This window comes from Pelophylax lessonae (genome assembly GCF_965119305.1).
Source record: "Pelophylax lessonae genome assembly, chromosome: 2".
NCBI classification, from domain to species: Eukaryota; Metazoa; Chordata; class Amphibia; order Anura; family Ranidae; genus Pelophylax; species Pelophylax lessonae.
The window spans coordinates 103,091,910-103,116,914 of NC_138769.1; the positions used below are offsets into that span (position 1 = coordinate 103,091,910).

Here is a 25,005-nt window from a genome sequence, read left to right on the forward strand (position 1 = left end):
ATTTTTAATATTATTACTACAGGTACCTGTATAGCACCATCAATTTATATTTATAGGTATCTGTACATAATAGACACATATTACTCAATGTAGCTATAGGTTACTGCACTTATATAAGTAGTAAGTATATGGATGATCCAGGGAATATGCAATTGTCTTAGGGGATCGGGAGGATACTTTTGTCCTTGTTGGTGCAAATATACCTAATATGAGTTTTTTGCCTTCTTTCGGGCCAACTATGGGTACAGGATCTGAGTAAAAAGGTTTTTATTTATGTAAATGTTTCATTTTTCTTCTGGTGGAACTCAATGGACATGTCTTCTTTCAACCCGGCTATCTACATATATGTTATATATATATATATCTATATATATATAGATATATATATATATATATATATATATATATATATATATATATATATATATATATATATATATTACCAGTGTCTGTTGTATTTGTAGCATTTCTATCTATGGTACTCTTTCTGTATAAATTTCGACACCGATGACATCAAGCAACAACACACAGCATTGATCCCCCACCCAAAAATGCTCCTTCCCCAATCCTACCTTGAAAGCGATGGGCAGGGTCTTGTTGCACCTCCAGTGGGTCGGCAGCACCGAGCAGAGGAAATTCGGACTGTCCGTGCGGACCAGCTCCCCGGGGTGGTCGGACAGCACCTCCACCATGTTCCGATCTGTGCTCCTCAACTTGCTCACCAGGGCGGCGCTGCCATCCGGGGCGCTCAGCGGCAGGGGTTCGGTCATCTTCCCCGGGCTCAAGGTGGTGGAAGGCGGCGTGAAGCGGCGGCTGGTGCTGGTATCTACGGGGATACGCATTACAACAACCCTTGTGAGTAAATCTACTCTCTTTAACACAGAGCTGGGGGGGTGGGGGGTTGGGGAAGAAAAAGAAGATCAGCAGCAACCAGATAACAAGCACAAAAATACCCCCAACCGGGGATCAACAGTCCGCAGTGCAATCACAAACTCTTCCAAAAGTTTTTTTAAACAGTCACACTTGACAACCTTGGGTGGGGGAAGTCTAGAAAAGGAATGGGGGCATCCTAGGACCTGGTTATGGTAGTCCTCAGCTTGAAGAAGTGGACCCCCCTTTGAAGAAGAGGTCACCTCCTGGAAGAAGTGGACTCCCTCTTGAAGAAGTCACCTCCTAGAAGAAGTGGACTCCCTCTTGAAGAAGTCACCTCCTGGAAGAAGTGGACTCCCCTTTGAAGAAGACCACTTGAGTCCTCTCTCTGGCTAGTTAGCCCCCCAGCAGCCAATCACAATCCATCCAGCAAGAAGCAAGTCAGTGGTTTGCTCCTGTCAAGTCCTGGTAGACATCTCTGATGGCTTTCTTGCTTTGCTCTGACTTCTGGACAAGCCCAGAGCAGCCACCTTTGCCGCAGAGGGTGAGGTTGGGTTTTTTGGTGGCTCTCTTGTGGCTTGCTCTGTGGTTTTTGGGTACACACAATAAGTGTGGAGACAATGAAGTCGGCTGATGGTGAGTCAGGGCTGCCGATGATGAGTTTCCTGGGCTTGGAGCGGCAAGTTGTTACAGGCTGGAGGAGAGAAGTTTCTTCTTCCTGATAGAGGAGTGAGGAGTGCAGTGATCACAGTGCGGGCTCCGTCCCTCCGCAGCGCCCAGGCTCCGCTCTATGAATGAGCCGCCTGCAAATCTATTCGCTTTTACAGTAACAAGTCCGGAGGAATGTCACACTCATTTGCATGGAGGGGGGGCTGACTGGCCAATGGCGGGGCTTCTCTGGGTGAGAGGGGCGTGGCTGCAGTCCCCGGGAGCCGCTGCTGCTGCTGGCACTGAGCTACTGTGAGTGTCAATGGGGAGCCGAGCGCTGCGGGGCTGTGTGTGTCTGCTGCCAGCTGGGGGGACTACAACACCCAGCATGGCTAATGTAGGAGCACAACTTCCAGCATGGCTAATGTAGGACTGCAACTGCCAGCATGGCTAATGTAGGAGCACAACTCCCAGCATGGCCAATGTAGGAGCACAAATCCCAGTATGGGTAATGTAGGAGCACAACTCTCAGCATGGCCAATGTAGGACTACAATTCCCAGCATGGCCAATGTAGGACTACAACACCCAGCATGGCTAATGTAGGAGCACAACTTCCAGCATGGCTAATGTAGGAGCACAACTCCCAGTATGGCCAATGTAGGAGCACAACTCCCAGTATGGCCAATGTAGGAGCACAACTCCCAGTATGGGTAATGTAGGAGCACAACTTCCAGCATGGCTAATGTAGGAGCACAACTCCCAGTATGGCCAATGTAGGAGCACAACTCCCAGTATGGCCAATGTAGGAGCACAACTCCCAGTATGGGTAATGTAGGAGCACAACTCTCAGCATGGCCAATGTAGGACTGCAACTCCCAGCATGGCCAATGTAGGACTGCAACTGCCAGCATGGCTAATGTAGGACTGCAACTCCCAGCATGGGTAATGTAGGAGCACAACTCCCAGCATGGCCAATGTAGGAGCACAAATCCCAGCATGGGCAATGTAGGACTACAACTCCCAGCATGGCCAATGTAGGACTGCAACTCCCAGCATGGCTAATGTAGGAGCACAAATCCCAGCATGGGCAATGTAGGACTACAACTCCCAGCATGGCCAATGTAGGACTGCAACTCCCAGCATGGGTAATGTAGGAGCACAACTCCCAGTATGGGTAATGTAGGACTACAACTCCCAGCATGGCTAATGTAGGAGCACAACTCCCAGCATGGGTAATGTAGGACTACAACTCCCAGCATGGCCAATGTAGGACTGCAACTCCCAGCATGGGTAATGTAGGAGCACAACTCCCAGCATGGCCAATGTAGGACTGCAACTCCCAGCATGGGTAATGTAGGAGCACAACTCCCAGCATGGCCAATGCAGGACTACAACTCCCAGCATGGGTAATGTAGGAGCACAACTCCCAGCATGGGTAATGTAGGAGCACAACTCCCAGTATGGCTAATGTAGGAGCACAACTCCCACCATGGCTAATGTAGGAGCACAACTCCCAGCATGGGTAATGTAGGACTACAACTCCCAGCATGGGTAATGTAGGACTACAACTCCCAGCATGGCCAATGTAAGACTGCAACTCCCAGCATGGGTAATGTAGGACTACAACTCCCAGCATGGCCAATGTAAGACTGCAACTTCCAGCATGGGTAATGTAGGAGCACAACTCCCTATAATAAGGCTTACCTTTAGGTACAATTAATATCTCCTAAAACGGCACGGTTTAGGAGATATTTGCAGTGCATGCAGCCGCTCACGCGAGCAGCGCATGCGCTCTGAAGGTCCGGGGGGACCTCCAGTCTTCCTTGCCGGGAGCTTGCCGGAAAATCGCTTGCGCGGGAGTGATGTCATCGCGGCTCCGGCCAATCACAGCGCCGGAGCCGCCGAACCCGGAAGAGACGCCGAGGGATCATGGCGGCGCCCGCAGCGATGTCCGGGGGTCCGTGTCGGGGCTTCGTTCTAAGGTAAGTAATACATAATGAGCTCATTATGCCTTTGTCTTGCAGGTTTTTTTTTTTTTCGTTTTCGGGTGTACAACCGCTTTAAGTCAGATTCAGGTACTTACATTGCTTGCAGAAAAAGACACATTTAGGCCCCTTTTTACACGTGCGATCCAATCCGATCTGCCTGTCAGTTTTTCAGGCGCACCTGATCGGATGCTCCATGCACCTCTATGGGGCCGCTGATGTCAGCGGTGACATGTCCGCTGACACCCGCTGCTATCCGATCCAATCCTGTCCGTGAAATCTGGACGGATGGAAACCCTATTTTCCATCTGTCTGGAGGATCGGATGAGAACGGACAGGCGGTCCATTCTTATCCGATCTCCCCATAGAGGACAGCAGGGATCTGACAGCTCTGTCTCTGCACACAGAGTAGAGACAGAGCTGTCATCCGCCTGCTCAGTGGGGATCGGCGGATCGATCCCCCCTGAGCAGAACGGGCTCCGTCCGGTGTGAAAGGACCCTTAGAAGACTACATCTGTCATTTCTGTGCAGACATCTGGCTTGCTTGGCTTCTGGAGAGTTCCGACTGCACAGTCTTTAATGGCTTTCTCGATTGAATGTATGGCGCTACAGCGCAATCTTTGCGCCGCAGCAAAGCCGCAAAACATAAGTGTGAAGCCAAAGTCTAGGTCAGTGGTTCTCAAATCCGGTCCTCGGGACCCACCAACAGGCCAGATTTTAAGTATTACCTTGAGAAGATGCAGACTAGAATACTGCAATCACTGAGCAGCAAATGAGATCACCTGTGATGTAATTTAGTTATATTGCAAACCTGGCCTGTTGGTGGGTCCCGAGGACCGGATTTGAGAACCACTGGTCTAGGTTATCACACGGGGCAAAGGTAATGATTGCCAATGTAACCATAACTGACCAGCCGATGGTGCACAACCATGCTATCGCACAGACAATGGCGGAAAAGCATGATTGTTGGATGATCCCCATAGATATCAGGTAGGTAGAGTCTGGAGGTGCTGCTTTTGGGAATTTGTAGCTAGAGGTAGTTCTGGGTCAGGAAACCTGCGTGAGTTGCTGGCCACACATAGGAAGTACTTTTGGCAAGCAACCAACAGAATGAATACGGCCAACATGAACTCAGCATTGGTGGTCCGAGGCTTTGATTGACGTTTGGGTTATTGTGGTTCAAATTGCCATAAAGCCAGAGTGTGTGAGGCAAGCAGAGGCATAACTACAAACCACAGGGCCACACAGAATTTTTTTTTGATGGGGCACCCCTAGTTGGTGGCCTAATACTGACCTCCCTTTGGCACCCAAACTCTTTTTCATACCCAAAAATTGTCCTCTTTAACATTGGTGGTAAATAGCTTAGCAGACTTAAAGTGGTTGTAAACCCCTACATATTCCCAGTGAAGTCACTGGCCTCGTGAAACAAATCCTCCTACATAAGTTGTACCTGTTTATCTGCAGTCTTCTCTTCTCTGCATCTGTTCAAAGTCCAGAATTTATAAAGCTTGTCTGAGCTTTCAGATAAAAGGGAATGGAGAGCTGAAATTTCACACTGCAGAGCTCTGAGAGCTGATTGGAGAGAAGGGACACCCACCCCCCCCCCCCTCCTTCACACAGAACACAGGGACAGAGCTGAGGCTGCCAATCACAGGCTGTGTGCTGGAGGTCCCTCCCCTATCACCTTTTTTCTCTTGGCATCAGGAAAACTTGTCAGAAGTGACTCATACTGAAAACAGAGGAAGGAGGCAGCAGACAGAAATTACACTTAGTGCTCTGGATTGAGACAAGTACACACTATAGAGGGATATGCTTTGTTCATATTTCATGTCTGAGGTTTACAACCACTTTAATACATCTGCTTTACCATATTACCTCTGATTTGAGCCCTTGGAAATACTAGTGATCAGTGGTTTATATACTAGCTCTATTACTAATTATTGGGTCCCGTTCACACCATCACGTAGTGAGAACGAGCGTTCCCTCTATTTGATTTTGTGGAGCGATTTGCATGTGATTTTGCATGTCGCATAGAGCCAGCTCACTCACTCGAATGGGCTGCCCTATGCGCCTTTGTCACCCGATAAAGAAGCTCCTGTTACCTTTTGGGCGACAAGCTTTATGTGATTTTGAAAAGCATGTCATTGCAGTGCGATCCTGCTGCGTGACAATCACTGCTGAATCACATTGAATCACATTGCTTTTGGGGTGCCATTAAGGGATAGCGGCACCCAAAAGTGCAGCAATCGCCACACCAAGTGCAATTGCGGCCATTCTGCCCACAATTCCAAATCGCAGAGTGTGAATGGCGCTTTAAAGCTGGTGGCCACCCTCTATGGGGAAATTTGGGGGTGTGCGCTAGGAAAGATGGTTTTGGGAGATTTGTGTTGGGAGGGGGGGGTGGGGGAAGAGGATTTGTGCTAGGAGGAGGGATTTGGGGTGTTTGTGCTAGAAGAGGTGATACTTAAATACTTTAGAGGGGGCCAGATTGGGCGAGGAGGGGAATTGTTTTTGTGGGGGGGGGGATTTGTGCCAGTAGGGATGGACGGGGGGTATTTGGGAGGGGTTTGTGCTGGGGGGGGATTTGATGTGGGGGGGTGTGAACTGGGGGGGGGGGATTAGGAGTAGAGAGAGTTTTTTTTGGGGGGGGGAATGTGTGCTGGGGGAATTTAGGGAGGAAGAGGTTTTGACCTTGGAGGTAGGATGGAGGGGCAAAAATTTTGTGCTGGAAGGGGGGATTTTGGGAGGGGGCGGATTTGTCCTGGGAGGAGAGGGAATTTATGCTTAGGGGGTAAGCATGCAGATTAGTGCTCAATTTATTTTTTGGGGGGGGGGGATTTGTGTCAGTAGGGATTAATGGGGGGTATTTGGGAGGGGTTTGTGCTGGGGGGGATTTGATGTGGGGGGGATGTGAACTCGGGGGGAGGGGGCGGTTTAGGAGTAGAGAGAGATTTTTTTGGGGGGGGGTGTGTGCTGGGGGAATTTGGGGAGGGAGAGGTTTTGACCTGGGAGGTAGGATGGAGGGGCAAAGATTTGTGCAGGGGGGCAGATTTGTCCTGGGAGGAGGGGGAATTTATGCTTAGTGGGTAAGCATGCAGATTAGTGCTCAATTTCTTTTTGGGGGGGATTTGTGTCAGTAGGGATGAATGGGGGGTATTTGGGAGGGGTTTGTGCTGGGGGGGGGGGGTTTGATGTGGGGGGGTGTGAACTGGGGGGGGGGGATTTAGGAGTAGAGAGAGATTTTTTTTTGGGGGGGGGGGAATGTGTGCTGGGGTAATTTAGGGAGGAAGTGGTTTTGACCTGGGAGGTAGGATGGAGGGGCAAAGATTTGTGCAGGGGGGCAGATTTGTCCTGGGAGGAGAGGGAATTTATGCTTAGAGGGTAAGCATGCAGATTAGTGCTCAATTTCTTTTTTTTTTTTTTTTTGGGGGGGGATTTTTGCTGGCACATGCTCATACATCTTGGGGAGCGCCGTTTGACATGTTCGCCCTGGGCTCTAAATGGCCTTGTCCCAGCGCTGTGCTCAGTTGTGAATTGGGGGCTTAATGATTTTGCTGATTTTTCAGGTGTGACCATTAACTGACTAATATCACCAATAACTGGATAATTTTACAAACTTTGCCTATTGATTGATTTTGCCGATAATTCGACTTTTAACACGACTTTCTCAAAACTGGATGGTGTCTGCAGGGCCATCATTGACTCAACTTTTGGCAAATTCAGCAGAAATCAGCTGAAATTCGAGCCACCGAGGGCCAGCTTTAGAAAATCTTTGGAAAATCTTTTGGGTTAGCAGAATCGGAACTTTGTAGCCAGTTCTATATTGTTCTCCTATCAGAGGGAAGAGGTACTGTAGCTCAGGGAGGATATGGTCTAAGATGAATGCCAGGTTCAGGTATAATAAAGATCTTTTTGGAGTTGGTCATTCACAGTAACTCCATTTTTTAGCCCTAAATGTCAGACTTTCCCCTTCCAAACATTCACACACTCCCCACACACTTATAGAGATATTACACACAACATCCATATTTTATGTGCAAGAGAAATACGTTCATGAAAAAGCGGACACACAGAAAGGCAGACCTCAGCAGGAAAAAAGGATATACAAAACCACAAATAATACATTGCTGCTTGTTTAGAAGAATAGTTGTGCTGCCCACAGCAAAACAGTTCCACCATGTTTCTGGAGTAGAGGTAATCATGGACATCATACGACCATCCATTCTAGTTACATCAGGGAACATCTATATGGCTAGGGGCCAAATGTGACCTATGCATACCCCACTATGACCAACCACCATGGAAATCAACTATTTAGGACAGGGGTCTCCAAACCTTCTCAGCAAAGGACCAATAACTGTCCTTCAAGCTTTGGGGGCCCATCATTGGTTTTCATGGGAGAAATAGTGCCCGATTAATGGTGTCAGAAGGGGGAATGGTGCCCCATCATTGGTGTCAGTTGGTGAAATAGTGCCCCAGAGGCCAGATAAAGGCAAGCAAAGGGCCACATCCGGCCCCTTGGCCGCAGTTTGGAGACCATTGATTTAAGAGCAATTATCCCGAGTGAATGCGATCATTGCCCAACGATGGGACTGAAACTGAACTGAAGGGGGCTGCACATTGGGAAACACAAGGGCTCAATGGGTACAACTGTGCATGTTTATACCATACCTGTCCTACAGGAAAACCATGCAGTATAATCTTTTGACGTCAAGGAAGTCATTTGGAACCTATGTCTCTATGCCAATGTCTAGGCATTTAGTCCTTTATGCCTGTCCCATTTCTGGTCAGAGGTAAGTAATTGGAGGGCAAACTCAATTTTTTTACTTTAGCTGTTTCATGCCACACCGGGAGGGTACTGTTTTTAATTAGTCGGGTGACTCGTAGGTGTTGATTTACCAAAGAAGGGGAAACTTAATACTTAAAAAAGTGAAGATGTGTTCATTTTAACCATGCCTGGTTATTTAATGTGAATGCAGCTTCACTTTGCTAATGTAAACCTAATATTTGCTAAGTGAATATCCACTACTCCTTCAACCCGGTAGACTTTCATTGTGAGAAGGAGCAGTAAAGCACAACCATTGTGTACTACTGAAAAGCAGCAAGCAGAACTTGTATATGTAATGAGCAAATATAGGGCTGGCCTCATGTACAGATACAGTATATATATATATATATATATATATATACAGTGGGTACGGAAAGTATTCAGACCCCCTTAAATTTTTCACTCTTTGTTATATTGCAGCCATTTGCTAAAATCATTTAAGTTCATTCTTCTTCCTCATGAATGTACACATAGCACCCCATACTGACAGAAAAACACAGAATTGTTGACATTGTTGCAGATTTATTAAAAAAGAAAAACTGAAATATCACATGGTCCTAAGTATTCAGACCCTTTGCTCAGTATTTAGTAGAAGCCCCCTTTTGATCTAATACAGCCAGGAGTCTTTTTGGGAAAGATGCAATAAGTCTTTCACACCTGGATTTGGGGATCCTCTGCCATTCCTCCTTGCAGATCCTCTCCAGTTCTGTCAGGTTGGATGGTAAACGTTGGTGGACAGCCATTTTTAGGTCTCTCCAGAGATGCTCAATTGGGTCAGTCAGGGCTCTGGCTGGGCCATTCAAGAACAGTCACAGAGTTGTTGTGAAGCCACTCCTTCGTTATTTTAGCTGTGTGCTTAGGGTCATTGTCTTGTTGGAAGGTAAACCTTCGGCCCAGTCTGAGGTCCAGAGCACTCTGGAGAAGGTTTTTGTCCAGGATATCCCTGTACTTGGCCGCATTCATCTTTCCCTCGATTGCAACCAGTCGTCCTGTCCCTGCAGCTGAAAAAACACCCCCACAGCATGATGCTGCCACCACCATGCTTCACTGTTGGGACTGTATTGGACAGGTGATGAGCAGTGCCTGGTTTTCTCCACACATACCGCTTAGAATTAAGGCCAAAAAGTTCTATTTTGGTCTCATCAGACCAGAGAATCTTATTTCTCACCATCTTGGAGTCCTTCAGGTGTTTTTTAGCAAACTCCATGCGGGCTTTCATGTGTCTTACACTGAGGAGAGGCTTCCGTCGGGCCACTCTGCCATAAAGCCCCGACTGGTGGAGGGCTGCAGTGATGGTTGACTTTCTACAACTTTCTCCCATCTCCTGACTGCATCTCTGGAGCTCAGCCACAGTGATCTTTGGGTTCTTCTTTACCTCTCTCACCAAGGCTCTTCTCCCCCGATAGCTCAGTTTGGCCGGACGGCCAGCTCTAGGAAGGGTTCTGGTCGTCCCAAACGTCTACCATTTGAGGATTATGGAGGCCACTGTGCTCTTAGGAACCTTAAGTGCAGCAGAAATCTTTTTGTAACCATGGCCAGATCTGTGCCTTGCCACAATTCTGTCTCTGAGCTCTTCAGGCAGTTCCTTTGACCTCATGATTCTCATTTGCTCTGACATGCATTGTGATCTGGAAGGTCTTATATAGACAGGTGTGTGGCTTTCCTAATCAAGTCCAATCAGTATAATCAAACACAGCTGGACTCAAATGAAGGTGTAGAACCATCTCAAGGATGATCAGAAGAAATGGAAAGCACCTGAGTTAAATATATGAGTGTCACAGCAAAGGGTCTGAATACTTAGGACCATGTGATATTTCAGTTTTTCTTTTTTAATAAATCTGCAACAATGTCAACAATTATGTGTTTTTCTGTCAGTATGGGGTGCTATGTGTACATTCATGAGGAAGAAGAATGAACTTAAATGATTTTAGCAAATGGCTGCAATATAACAAAGAGTGAAAAATTTAAGGGGGTCTGAATACTTTCCGTACCCACTGTATATATATATATATATATATATATATATATACATATATATATATATACATGTACAGTATGTATATATATATATATATATACAGTATATATATATATATATATATTCTGTGTGTATATATATATATATATATATATATATACACACATATATATATATATATATACACACATATATATATATATACATATATATATACATATATATGTATATTTATATATATTACAAACTATAAATAGAAATAAGTTACTTAAATAATTAACAACATAATAAGACAACATATAATAAAAGTAAATAATGAAATAATAAGCAAATATATAAATAATAGTAATACTAATAATTATAATAAGAAGAGGAAAAATACAAATGATTAAAATAACATACATAATGTACTTTCGATAATAAATAACATTTTTACAGCATGTTAATCTTTTTTATACGGGTAATTAAAAAAAAAAACGAGGAGGAGGAGGGGAAAAGAAGGACAGAGGGATTGAGGTCCAAAGGTGTGCGGAGCTGTGTTTTTAGTTGCTTCCATGATTGATATGATGGATATCTATGGACAAGGGTGGGCTGGTAAAGAGGGAAAGGGCCCACATGGGTCACTTTATTTTTGAAAGGAGAACCAGCATTTGGGATTGAGAGAGGCACTGCATGAGGGATTGGTCATAGAGCACTTACATTGTCATTCAGTGGTAGGCACAGTTACCGAGGAGCACCTGTCCAAGACCAGCTTTTGAGAACTCGATTTACCTTATGGCCAAGTAATCACACTCATTTCACTGCTAATCAATTAACAGTTAGATAAAAATAAGCTTTGTTCAGACCCCAAGTCTAAGATGGCAGGAGGAAGGTGGGGGGTTCTAGTACCCACATCTAGTAAAGATGGGTCCCCAACTCACAGAGGGCCCTTTTGCAGCTGCACAGTCCGTTGTCACTGACCCATACAAATGCAAATTTCACAGATTCACCTGGAGTTAGTCATAATCATTCTGCTAAGTGATTTTAATGGCTGCTTCCTCTGTATTTCTTTCCATAATTCTTGCTGATTGAACACCTGAACCTTGAAGTCGTAGGAGACCCCAGCTAAGAAATAGAGTTTTCACAACCAATCATATTTAAGCTATTCCTAAAAGGATGGATTTGATTAGTGGCTGTAAATAAATAACTCTATTGGTTTATTCTGGCACGAGTGATACATCAGGCCCTTGAAGATGGTGACGTATAAAATGTGTCATAGTCCCAAGGGAGGAGAAAACTATTGATCCATCATTGGCTGGTTCTTCAGATTTTTTTCTATTACTCTAAACTTTTAGTTGGGGATGAACTGAATAAGGCCACTCAGTTCAGTTCTCTGCTCCAAAATAACACTCTACAGTATGGGTGTCCAACCTTTTGGCTTCTCTGGGCCACATTGAATGTAGAGAAATTTTCTCGGGCCGCATATAAAATATATACTATAGTTAAGGTATATAAGTAAGAAAATGCCGCTGCGCCCTTCCCGCTCCGCCACGCCCCTCGCACTAATTTAACACAACTAGAGGATGATCAAATGAAATGGAATCAGTATACAGAGGTTTACTTCTTCTGAGAGATAATAAAGGAACACTCTAACCACCATGACCACTTCAGTGATTTGAAGTGGTAATGGTGGTAGGAGTCAGAAACACTGCACATGCTCCCCTCCCCCCCTCCCCTCTGAGGCAGCCTCTGCCTACCATTAGTTGGCAGCTGCTGTGACCGTGCCCCCGACCCGACTTCCTTCCTCCCTAGCAAAAAAAAAAATGGTCAGGGGGCAGTGGGCCGCATTGCCTGCAGTTCCGGGCCGCATGTGGCCCCCGGACCGCAGGTTGGACATGCCTGCTCTACAGGGAGGCGGGTTCAGGGCCATGCTAGGTAACCACAACACTACCCGATCACCCTACCAGTTCAAAGAAACAAGCCTCAGCAAACCAGACAGGAACCACTTTTATTTCTACCAGGAATCAGGAGTTTAGATTTTGATCCCGAGACATATGGTCTACCATTTGTCTATATTTACTGAGCTTGGGTACAAAATCAAAAGTTCATAAAGTAATATATATATATTTGCTAGAAAAGCCAAGCTTACAATTAATCCTGGGTGTGCTCAATATGTATGCAGAACAAGAAGCACATGTCCCCAGCACCACAGGTTGTCCTTTGTAAAGATTTGGACGCCTCAGGGCCATGCTAAGTGACAGGAAGACAGATCACGAAGAGCTTTGTACAAGGCTGTGAGCGTTAAAAAAATGGACTTGTGGGTTTAGGATGGACAACAGCTTATCCACCAAAACCATAGAAAAGGAGACAGGTGGTGTTGTGGTCTTGAACCAGCACATAAAGACATCATCAAATGTTTGTCTACTAAGAGCTCATCTTATACAATCCAACATAAAATAATATTCTCATGCTTTTAAAATTGCGTGTAGCCTTGCTTTTCTAAATATACTGTATTTTCTGACGTATAAGACTACTTTTGAACCTCAAAAAAATCCCCCAAAAATGGGGGGGTCGTCTTATACGCCGAGTATAATATCTCCAAGGTAACCTAAGTATAAGTATTACCGGTAGATGTAATCTCTCAAGACACTGGCTGTTCGGGAATCCTGTACCGGTATACTGTATGTACTGTAGCTTCAGCTACATACAGTGTACCGCGCTGAACCAATTAGGGAGAGCGATGTATTCTATTATTGAATGCAAAGCCTGCTCGGATTGGCGGAGTAACTGCCAAGACTCTGCCAATCCGAGCAGGCTTTGCATTCAATATTAGAATACATCGCTCACTGTGATTGGCTCAGCGCGGTACACTGTATGTAGCCGAAGCTACGGTACATACGGTATACCGGTACTGGATTCCCGCACAGCCAGTGTCTTGAAGATTACATCTACTGGTAATACTTAGGGTACCTTGGAGATATTATGAAAAATCTGATGTTTTTCAATGGTGTTGCCTTGCTTCGGAAGGGAGGTAGTCTTATACGGCGAGTATAGCCCAAAACCTATGTTTTAACTTGAAAATTAAGGGGTTCGTCTTATACGGCGGAAAATACGGTAGGTGTTGCATTTGGGGTAATTATATGGCCTATTTTGCTTCCGTAGATCTTTAAATTGTGTTCCTAGGAATTAATATATTTTTCTGAAAGATTAATTCCAGACAACCACCGAACAACAATTCTGAAATACTGTACATCAGCCTTTCTCAACCTTATCAACACAGCGGAACATTTGAAATAACGTTCTGGTTTCAGGGAACCCCTGCTAAAAATTGCTATATCTGCAACTCATGATACATTAGTGTGCTGATGGTCAGTGGGAAGAATGCTCCTTACATATGTGGTTATTGGGAAGAATTATCCCCTTACAGATAGCTAAAAATGATTAGTGGTGTCAGTGGGAACTTATCTGAGAGGCAGAAATTGCTCATTGCTCAGGGAACCCCTAGCAACCTCTGGAGGAACCCTAGGGTTCCATGGAACCCTGGTTGAGAAACTCTGCTGTACATAATTGGGATCTGCCAAATGATTGGTATTTCTGTCTATCCAGTCCTGGGATTTATCCAGCCCTGCTAAACAGCATAGTTACCATGGGGATGGAATTTGTCTCTGCTGCAGGTAAGCAACATGGCTAGGTCTCCTCCCTACCAACAGCCTGTGATTGAACAGAAAAGATGCAGCAGCAGACTGTTGAAGTCAACTCTCTGCTCTGCCCTGCTGTCAGCATATCTGCAAGTAGGGCATATTATTGCTCCATTTTATGCCCAGTATACTATACAGGGGATTGCAAGAGGCTATAATTAAGGGTTTAACAAACTGGGGGTCGTAATAGTCATCCAAGCAACTGGGCCGCTACTCACTTCATATATTCATACAATACAAGGTTTCCAATTTCCCTAATGGTCAATAGCTTCAGAGTCAAACTCAGAAATATTCTTGCCCACAAGAATAAAGAATGATGGATGTTTTTGCTGAGGCATCCTCATAGCAACACCATGGAAGCCTGGTTGAGAAAGGCTGGTATAGACCGATATCTTCCATTAGCCTTGTGCAATGCATTTTGATGCTCAGCATTTAGAGCCCTTCCTAGCAGCTAGAAACTCTTGGATGGAAAAGACTACTTATAACAGGGGGTCTCCCACCCAGATGTTCCTCCTCTCCTCCCCAAGCCACAGACCTGACCCCCCCACGGGCTGGCACATTTACCTCCATTGCTTCCCTCTGTGGGTTTCTCCGGAATTGCCCACACACATTTGGTGGCTGCCCCCTATGTCCGGATACAGTGAGTTCCCCCTTGGGGGGGTCCGGCCATGGGGGGCGCCACCGCTGCCCCTAATTGTGCCTTATCCGTAACACACCCCACCACCATGGAGGTCAACACGGTTTCTGACTGTATGTTCTCCCTACAGCCCTACACCAGAGTATGGGAAACAGGACTGTCCCCGCCCTGCTTATGGTTTATATTACCTGACCTGTGCCGGTCTTGTACACCCATGTGCTCCACTGTATGATTATGTCGTGGTTTGTTCCTCCACCCCTATATTGTGTTCTTGTTGTTACTGTTACTGTTCTTGCTACTCTTTGTACCACCCAAAGTGATGTTCACTTGTTCTATCATTTTACTTTATTTCAATAAAATGTTTTGAAAAAAAAAAATAACAGGGGGTCTCCAAACTTTCTAAACAAAGGTTCAGTTTACTGTGCTTCAGACTTAGGGGGGGCCAGACTGTGGAAATGGGATGTAGGAAAGGTGCCGCCATCAGTGGGAATAAACAATGCCTCATCTTTGGTGTCAGTGGGAGGAATAGCACCCCATTGTTGGTGCCAGTGGGAGAAATTGTGCCTCATCACTGGTGTCATTAAGAGGAGTTGTGCCTCATCTTTGTTGCATTTGGAAGAATTGCGGCCCATCTTTGGTGTCATTGGAAGGAATTGTGCCCCGTCCTTGTTGCCATTGGGAGGAAGTGTGCCTCATCATTAGTGTCATTGGGAGGAATTGAGCCACATCTTTGGTGTCATTGGGAGGAATTGTACCCCATCGTTTGTGTCATAGGGAGGAATTCTGCCCCTTCATTGTTGTCAGTGGGGGGAATTATGCCCCATTGTTGGTATCAGTGGATAAAAATAATACCCTAAGGGCCAGATAAAAGCAAGCCGCATCTGTCCCCCGTGCCGCAGTTTGAAGACCACTGACATAGAGGGTTGGAGGAATGGAAGGATGGACATATCCCTTTGTTATGACCCAGAAGGGGAGATATACTTGATGCATCCTTGTTAACAAACACATCTTATCAAGTTCCCCATTTTTGTATGGTAACCATTCACCTATTTTTCCATCCATGAAATATGCTTAGCCTTCTCTACGCTACATAACATTTATTGGTAAGAACATTTTTTTTCCATCACATGTAGCATCTATCTCTGTTTCCGAGGCCTAATCTGAGATAAAAAAAAAAAGCTGTTGAGAAAAACTTTCTCTTGTAAACCCTCTTCGTATCATGTAAGCCGATGAGACGGCATCAGCTTGTTTTCTTCAAAGCTGGAAGCCACAGAGGGCTAAATTTCCAGTAAATGGTAAAGAAGGAATTTGGCCATCACTCTCCTACACAAGGTCTTGTGGGATTGTGGGAAAGACAGGCGGACAGGAAAACCCTCGTGTTCAGTTGCAATGTACACGTAAGAAACACATAAGTATATACTGTATAAATGTGAGATCGCGGTAGAAGTCACAATATCCCATTCTGAAGCAAAAGTGTGTTTTAGTGAAACACTATCAATTGTATTGTTGTTCAGTGTAATCTAAAATTGGCCACATAAACTGTAATTCGCTTGCACAATATCTTTTAGATTTACCAACAACGTTGTATTGTGAAGGCCTACCTTAACCATTAAATTTATATCCAATCTGGTAAACGCTTCCACTACATCTTCCTGGGGGGTATTAGGGATTATTGAGGGTGGAGGGCTGAGTCAGAAGTTGGGCTTTAAGGTTTAAAGTATGGGTGGTCAAACGGTGGCCCTCCAGATGTTGCAGAATGACAAGTCCCATGAGGCATTGCGAGGCTGGCAGTTACAAGCATGACTCCCAAAGGCAGAGGCATGATGGGACTTGTAGTTCCAAAACAGCTGGAGGGCCACAGGTTAAGCATCCATGGGTTAAAGCAAAGATTGGTATAAATCTTTTATTAGCGCAACAGGTAGTGTGAATGCCAGTCTGGCAGCTAATCCTTGACTTTTTATGGTGCAATGTTTTCTTCAATCAGTTCCAGGACTCAGGCCTTAATGAAGGGGGAGTTGTGAGCTTCTGAAAAGCATTGGATTTACCTCCTGACCTTTCACCAAGGCTAACAAATATATACCGGACTTATTATAAAGTTGTCCAAAAAAAATCTTGAGTAATGACAATGGGGACGTTACCGCAGGGAACACTTAGGTGATTGGAGAGGAGCATCCAATGTCCAAAAAAAGTCTCACTAGGTTTTTGTAGTTTATTAAAAATAAAAGTATACAGGTAGAGCCAACATGTTTCGGGGGGAATTGCTTCCCCCTTTTTCAGGGCTAATATATAGAGAGAAAAATACATTGGTAAAAATTCCAAAGCCAGTCCATAAGATTTGTACAAAGTGCAAAACAAAAATCTCTAAAATTGCAAATCGTATAAAAAATAAAAACTTATATTCGATTTGCAGAGATTAAATAAGGATTCCACTTGATCTTGAAACTATATATAACACAGATTTTTTTACAAATCGTATGGACTGGCTATTGAATTTTACCGTGTAGTTTTTTCTTTATATACTAGCCCTGAAGAAAAGGGAATCAATTCCCCCGAAACACATTGGCTCTACCTGTAAACCTATATCTTCAATAAACTATAAAAATCATCAAGTGAGATTTTTTTTGGACATTGGGCGCTCCTCTCCAATCACCTAAGTGTTCCCCGTGGTATTGCCCCCATTGTCATTATCAGAACGGTAGCAGCTTTAGACCCCAACAGTATGTATCATCTACCACCTTCAATTGGGATATAACCCATTAGAAGCAAAACCCTCCACCTCTAAAGCCTCCAGACAGTAATCTGCCAGCGCCACCAATCCAGCGTCATCTTGCACCCAAACGTTTTATATACTTGTGGCACTCTTATCCTTTATATTTTCTTGGGACCACTCTGGGAACCCAAAGGGAAACCTTGTAAGTTAGAGAGGTGTCTCTGGGAATCAAACCTCATGCTTGATTACACTTACCCTTGGGCCTGGTGCTCCACCAACACTTCCTTTGCATTGGCAGTCTGTGGACCTCCAGCAGGGCATCCAGTCTGTTCAGTATTACCCTCCATTCATCATAGGCCAACACCCACTGGTGGCTGTAAGTGCAGAACTCTCAGCTTCACACCCATGTAAGGGCACCCTTTAGGTCAACATATCTTTTACGAATCATTAGAATTATTAGAAGAAAGAAATTATTTTAATTGAAAAAGAACACACGTCAATGTCAACCAAACTGACTTTTTTCACTCAATCTATTGGTTTTGATTAAAATCCACTCTGTGCCAAGTGGGCCATTTTTGTGTTAGGTGTATGGCCAGCATTAATAGCACAACTGTGCAAGATGAATAACTCAATGACAACACTGCCCAACTAAACTAGCAACCCGCGAGTTAAAAGTCATATGGTGCAAATACTGAGATCGACTTCATATTAGTCTCTCAATTGCAAAATCCAACATCACTTTTGTAGCTTGAGGTTGGAGGAGAAGGAGGAGAAAGTGATAGAGAATGAAAGAAGAAGATGGGGAATGAAAGAGAGAGAAGAAATGGGATACAGAATGGCAGGGGCTGACTGGCAACCTTTGGCCTAGGGGGCAAGTACTAACCAGAAGCCCATGGTGCAGCGAATCAGCCCCCCTCCCACTATCCCTCTTCCCGGCCTCCTCCTGACCCCCCATTCTAGGCTGAAGCTCTACTCCAGGTACTCTCTACTCATCGGCCAAATCCGGGTTCCTGACCTGGCCAGCAGGGGGACGGTTGGGGGGAGCTGGGACAGCTCAATCATTGCTGGTCAGGGGAGGAGAGTCTCCAGTGGGGCATGGAACTGGCTTCTGTTCAGACACAGTTTACACCATCCATGCTGGGGGGGGGGGGGGGCTGTGCTCTGTCCTTGTCTTCATCCCACACTCAGTAGGTCAGCAGTAGAGAGTTTTTACTTCTCTTCACCAGGAATCATTTAGGCATGTCTGTGACAGAAGCAGTGCAGCCTTTTTTGCATCAGAGTGGGCCTGGGGGCAATTGCCCTCCTGTTCCCAAGCCCAGTCCTGCCCTGCAGAATGGGGAGAAAAAGAAAAAGTTTCAAAAACTTTCATGGTCGATTGCGGTGTGCTTTTGACATTAGTTTGAGATCTGCTGAGATCTTCTGAGATCATGCTGAACTCATTGCAGGTGCATTTGACCTGCCTTAAAGTCGAAGTTCACCTTTTCTAGAAAAAAAAGCCTATGCACTCAAGGGGCCCCAGTAGATATTGAAAAACTGTGCAGCTTTTTAAAATGCTCAATAACCTTATTGTCATATGTGTAGGTCATTTGGCAACCTGACAGCTCCCCCCCGCTGCCCCCCCTTACCTGGAAGCTTGGCCAAAAAACTCATGATTAGCAATCCCCACGGCCTGCCATATTGCTAGGACATGAAAATCATTGGACGCTCACTTCACGGCAGTTTTCACATCCTACCGACAAGGAAACAAATGTGGGGATTCCTAACTGAGAGTTTTTCAGCCAGGCTTTCATGGTGGCCCTCATGGCCTACAGGTATGCCAATAAAATTAACATACATTTTACAAAAATGCACAGTTTCTTATATACCAACTGGGGCCCCTTGACTGTATACAATATTTTCTGGAAAAATGTGAACTTAGTCTTTAAACTGCCTTTGCATTCCTATTGACTTGTATGGGCACAGGAGCACTTTGAGTGAACAAAAGCCCATCAACACAGGCCCACATTGATAGAGAATGAAAAAAGGAGAGCGAAGGAATGAGAGAAAAAACAGAGGAAAGAGAAATATCTACTACTCCATAAATACTTTCCCTGGCAAAGCATCAATTATTTCCCATGTTTCCAAAAATATGTAGAAGTTACTGGCCAATCTCACTATTTAATAACAATATAACTAAATTTAATTGCCACTGAATTAAAGAACACATTACCAATTTTAATCAATTCGGATCCGACTGGTGTTATACCTGCTCACCAACGATAATACAATCAAAGTTTTGATCCTCATACCTCCAACTAGAAAGCAAAATATTCAATCTTTACGCCTATATTTGATAACATTGATTGGATATTTCCAAAAATTAAGTTTGAAAAATTAAGAAATTATTGGCAAGGTTGTATCAGAATTAACAGTGCTAGCTCCTAAAACACCAGAATAAGATATTATACAAGAAAGGGCGATCTGCTCTCACCGGTGTTTTTCATGATGAATACAGAAATGCTTTTTTCAAAAAATCCTAGAAAATCCCAAATTGTCCAGATTAAAATAAATTACCATCATTTCAAACTATCAGCATGTACTGCTTTTTGATCAGAACCTGTCATTTCTTTACCCATTTTATTTGCGTATCTTATCTAGCCTAAAATGTGTCAAAGTTTGAGCTACTAAATTTAAATATAAAAATCAACATTTAGAGAACTATGACCTCATTTCTACTAGTAACATATTAAGTATCTGGGAATTTTCTTACCTAATAACCTTTCAAAACTATTTAAAATTATTAGAGAATGTCAAAGAGGAAATTTCAAAATAGTTCTTGGGAGGTAAAAATAATGTTATTAAGACTATATTAATTCCCAAAATCTTGCATCAGCTACAAACAGTGCTAAATAAAATCCCCCCCAACATTTTCTTTTTTTTACAGACTGAACTTGCTAATGTTAAATTTAATTTCAAATGAAATAAAAAAAAATGGTAAAGGATTAATTTAAATACCTCTAAATAGCATAAAAAGACAGAGGCCCAAGCTTTCCATATGCTACGCTCGTAGTAATTAATTTTTCAAGGAACACCCAATACTTTCACAAACAATAAATCCTTTTAGAATTTCGACCTTAAAAAATTTTGTTGAGAAACCACCAACTCAAAAACCTTTTGCTTGTGCAGGAAGGAAAAAATATATAAATTCTAACAACGAGCTGATTCTACCACTCTCATACACGGCCATAATGAGACCAGATATGTTTGCACTTATAAATAGAAGCTGGTTAAGCTTCCTTTATAAGATCTCACCTAATTGTGACCCTTTATGAAAACTACATTACTATGAAAACTGCTTACTTCTAAACACTAATTTAAAAAAATCACACTAAATCCCTTATCAAAGAAGCAATATCTAGCAAGGATTAACTAGAAACAAACTTTAGAGCTATGCCATCATTAGGTAAAGATTTCTTCTGATTTATGACTACTGGTCTCAAGAAACCCAGTAACTTTTTACACTGTATAATTAATTACCTTCTCTGGTGTTTTGTGTTGGAGATAAAAAATTGCCATAAGTAACCAAATTAACATGCAAGTCTACTGTCTTAATATCTATTTCTTTTGGAATATAATAAATGTGTATGTCCTTTTCTCAAAATAAAAAAATGTGCTACTGAACAAAAATTTAGAGAGGGATATATATATATATATATATATATATATATATATATATATATATATATATATATATATATATATCTTAGATTTTTATTACAATGGTCTAAACATGTAATTCACAGGTACTAGATCCAATGAAGGAAAGGAGACAGTTACCTTGAAATAACTAAAAAATATTTTTTTAGGATTTGGTATAACTGATTGATATTTAAGAAAACCAAGACATATTCCAACACACATTAAACTCAACACCCTTGAGCATCAGGTCTCTGAATTTACCTATGATGACTCACATTCATGATATATTCACCGTCTATCACTACCCATTATATAATAATATACCTGTGATCGATTACATCCTTTATATATATATATATATCATAGACATGATCTATGATAGGTACAGTAATAGTGATAGTGAAAAAGAGAGAAATCTATGTATATTAAATATATATATATATTTAATATATATATATATTTAATATATATATATATATATATATATATATATATATATATATATATATATGTATATATATATGTATATGTTTATATTTTTTTCATTCTTTTTTTTGCTATCACTATTACTGTACCTATCATAGATCACATCTATGATATATATATATATATATATATATATATATATATATATATATATATATATATATATATATATATATATATATTTATATTGTGTATATCTGTATATTAGATATTCTTATATCTATGACATATCACATCCATGATATATTCACTACCGAATATAAAAATCCTTATGATAGATAGACCACATACATGATGTATTCACTGTCATTACTGATTGTATCTATAATTTAAAAAAAAACACATCCATGATATATTTACTATCCATCAGATTTTATTATACCCAGGGTAGATCACATTCTTGATATATTCACTATCACTATCTATCTATCAGATATGAATATACTTATGGTAGATCACATCGATAATATCTTATTTCTTATCAGGTATGAATATACCTTGAACTCCCTTGTTCCTGATTGTGTTTGTTTCTATTTTGTTTTTATGGATATTTATTTTACATACCTATAATTTTTAATATTTACACTGGAGATGTTACCTGTGTAAACTGTTAAAATCTTTCAAAGATTAAATACATATAATACAAATATATCGTTTTAAGTTATACATTTTGAAAATGGAAGCATTGACATGATTTCTACATAATGACTATTTTACCCAGAAAAGTGCTCAGGATTTCAGCAATAAAAACATTTTTACCAGCATCCCTCCCAATGGGTGCACAGATCAGTGTACTACAGAGCAGCTGCCACTAGAGGGCACCCATAGACCTGCTTGCTCCGCACACACAGCAGGCAGGCCGGTAGATCGGTGGTTGTGCGATCACATTGGAAAGCTCTGAGAGCCGATCATCATCCCTATAACCCGCTGCTATCGTCACATTATGTCCCCATGGGTCTGTGCACATTAGACACACATACAGCGATTCCCCCATCACATAGGAAAGGAAACAGATGTCTTCTTTATTAGCAGATTGTATGCAGACACGTGTCCGATCTGGGATCGCCTGTCACCGGCTCTGTGCGATCATCGGCTCCGCACTCATCTCTCACCCATCACCTAAAATTATGTTTCATCCATATATTCTATAATATTACTACACAGTACTTATCGCTGTGTGTGTGTTGTATTGTTATAACCTCTAGGATCATCTACTACAGGAGCCCCATATATATATATATACAGTAAAACCTTGGTTTGAGAGTAACTTGGTTTGAGAGCGCTTTGCAAGACAAGCAAATTTTTTAAATACATTTTGACTTGATAAACAAGCGATGTCTTGATATACAAGCAGCGTCATGTATAAAAAAGAAGAGAGGAGCCTCTAAAGTGTAGCAATATGGTTACATTTAATGAAGGTTCAATATTTAGCAACTCACATGGTTGATGATTAAGAGGCACATCTAAGTATCCAGGCATCTGGGGTGAAGCTGTCCACATAGACCATCCTCTGCAGAGCCATCTTCATCATCCCTTCCCAGCTGCACTCCACGAGTGATTCAATGCCTCACTTTCAGATCACTCTACTGCAGGCTATTCTTCCCGGTCATGATTGCAGACTGACAGTGGTGAGAGTCGGTGGTTCAGAAGATGGTCTATGTGGACAGATTTACCCCGGATACCTGCATACTTAGGTGTGCCTATTTTAATCATCAACCATGTGAGTTGCTAAATGTTGAACCTTCATTAAATGTAACCATATTGCTACACTTAGAGGCGCCTCATCTCTCTTATATTCTGTAGCTCTGCTAGATTTTGCTTCTAATCCCCTTGAGAAGGCTGCATATTGTGGATGGACATTTTATTGTTACACAACCTATCACATTGCTATAATCTTTGTATATAGACTATAAACTGAAGGACTTGTGGAACGAATCATCTGAGTTTCCATTATTTCTTATGGGGAAATTTGCTTTGATATACGAGTGCTTTGGATTACAAGCATGTTTCCGGAACGAATTATGCTCACAATCCAAGGTTTTACTGTATATATATATATACAATCCGACCAATACACCAATTCCACCTCTTCAGGGCTCTCATTTAGTTTTTATTAACTTAATCCTCGCCAAGATAGATATTATGTCATCATTATTATTATGAAATGATTGTATGAAGAGACATCCAGGGTGTGACTGATCCTTCCTTCCATGGAAGAAGTGCTGGGGAGAGGAGAGTACAAATCACCCTCTGTACTGTCATCAGATCATGGGGGGGGGGGGAGAGATAAGAGAGGGAGGGGGAGTATGAGATAGAGAAAAAAGAGAGGGAGGGGGGGAGAAAAAGAAAGAAGAGAGAGAGAAGAACATGATAGAGAGAGAAAAGAGAGGGAGGGAGAGAGAGAGAAGGATGGGGGGGGGGGGTAGAGAGAGAGAGAAAGAGAGAGAGGGAGAGAGAGAGGAGAATGTGATAGAGAGAAAGGATAGAGGGAGAGAGAGAGAGAAAGGAGAATGATAGAGAGAGAGGAGAATGAGAGAGAGAGAGGAGAGAATGAGAGAGAGAGAGAGAGAGAGGGAGGGAGGGAGGAGAATGAGAGAGAGAGAGAGAGGAGAGAGAGAGAGAGAGAGAGAGAGAGGAGAATGAGAGACAGAGAGAGAGAGAGAGATAGAGGGGAGAATGAGAGAGAGAGAGGAGAGATAGAGAGGAGAGAGAGAGAGAGGAGAATGAGAGACAGAGAGAGAGGAGAGAGAGAGAGAGAGAGAGAGAGATAGAGGGGAGAATGAGAGAGAGAGAGGAGAGATAGAGAGGAGAGAGAGAGAGAGGAGAATGAGAGACAGAGAGAGAGGAGAGAGAGAGAGAGAGAGGAGAATGAGAGAGAGGAGAGAGAGAGAGAGAGAGAGAGAGGAGAATGAGAGAGAGAGAGGAGAGAGAGAGAGAGAGAGAGGAGAATGAGAGAGAGAGAGAGAGAGGAGAGAGAGAGAGGAGAATGAGAGAGAGAGAGAGCGAGAGGAGAATGAGAGCGAGAGAGAGAGGAGAATGAGAGACAGAGAGAGAGAGAGGGGAGAATGAGAGAGAGAGGGAGAGAGAGAGAGAGGAGAGAGAGAGAGAGAGAGGGGAGAATGATAGAGAGAGGGGGAGAGAGAGAGAGAGAGAGAGAGAGAGAGAGGAGAAGAAGACAGAGAGAGAGAGAGAGGGGATAATGAGAGAGAGAGGGAGAGAGAGAGAGAGAGAGAGAGAGAGAGGAGAATGAGAGACAGAGAGAGAGAGGGGGGGAATGAGAGAGAGGAGAGAGAGAGAGAGAAGAGGAGAATGAGAGAGAGAGAGAGAGAGAGAGAGAGAGAGAGAGAGAGAGAAGAGAGAGGAGAGAGAGAGAGAGAGAGAGAGGAGAATGAGAGAGAGAGAGAGAGAGAGAGAGAGAGAGTGAGAATTGTAGTGTGTGTGAGTAGTGAGAGAGAGGAGGGGGGGAGATGAGAGAGGGAGAGAGAGAGAGGAGAATGAGAGACCGAG

At 43.1% G+C, this 25,005-nt stretch overlaps 1 protein-coding gene across 3 annotated transcripts in view; it reads right to left on the reverse strand.

Moving 5' to 3' along the window:
* Positions 1–25,005, reverse strand: part of RUNX1 (RUNX family transcription factor 1) — a 412,164-nt gene that overhangs the window by 151,975 nt on the left and 235,184 nt on the right. For 2 of the 3 annotated variants that reach the window (XM_082244907.1, XM_082244905.1), the window contains exon 2: positions 573–826. In XM_082244907.1, the coding sequence (XP_082101033.1) occupies positions 573–826 (254 nt within the window). Of the gene's footprint in view, positions 1–572; positions 1,075–25,005 lie in introns of those variants that run through there. The other variant, XM_082244906.1, reaches the window with a different exon arrangement.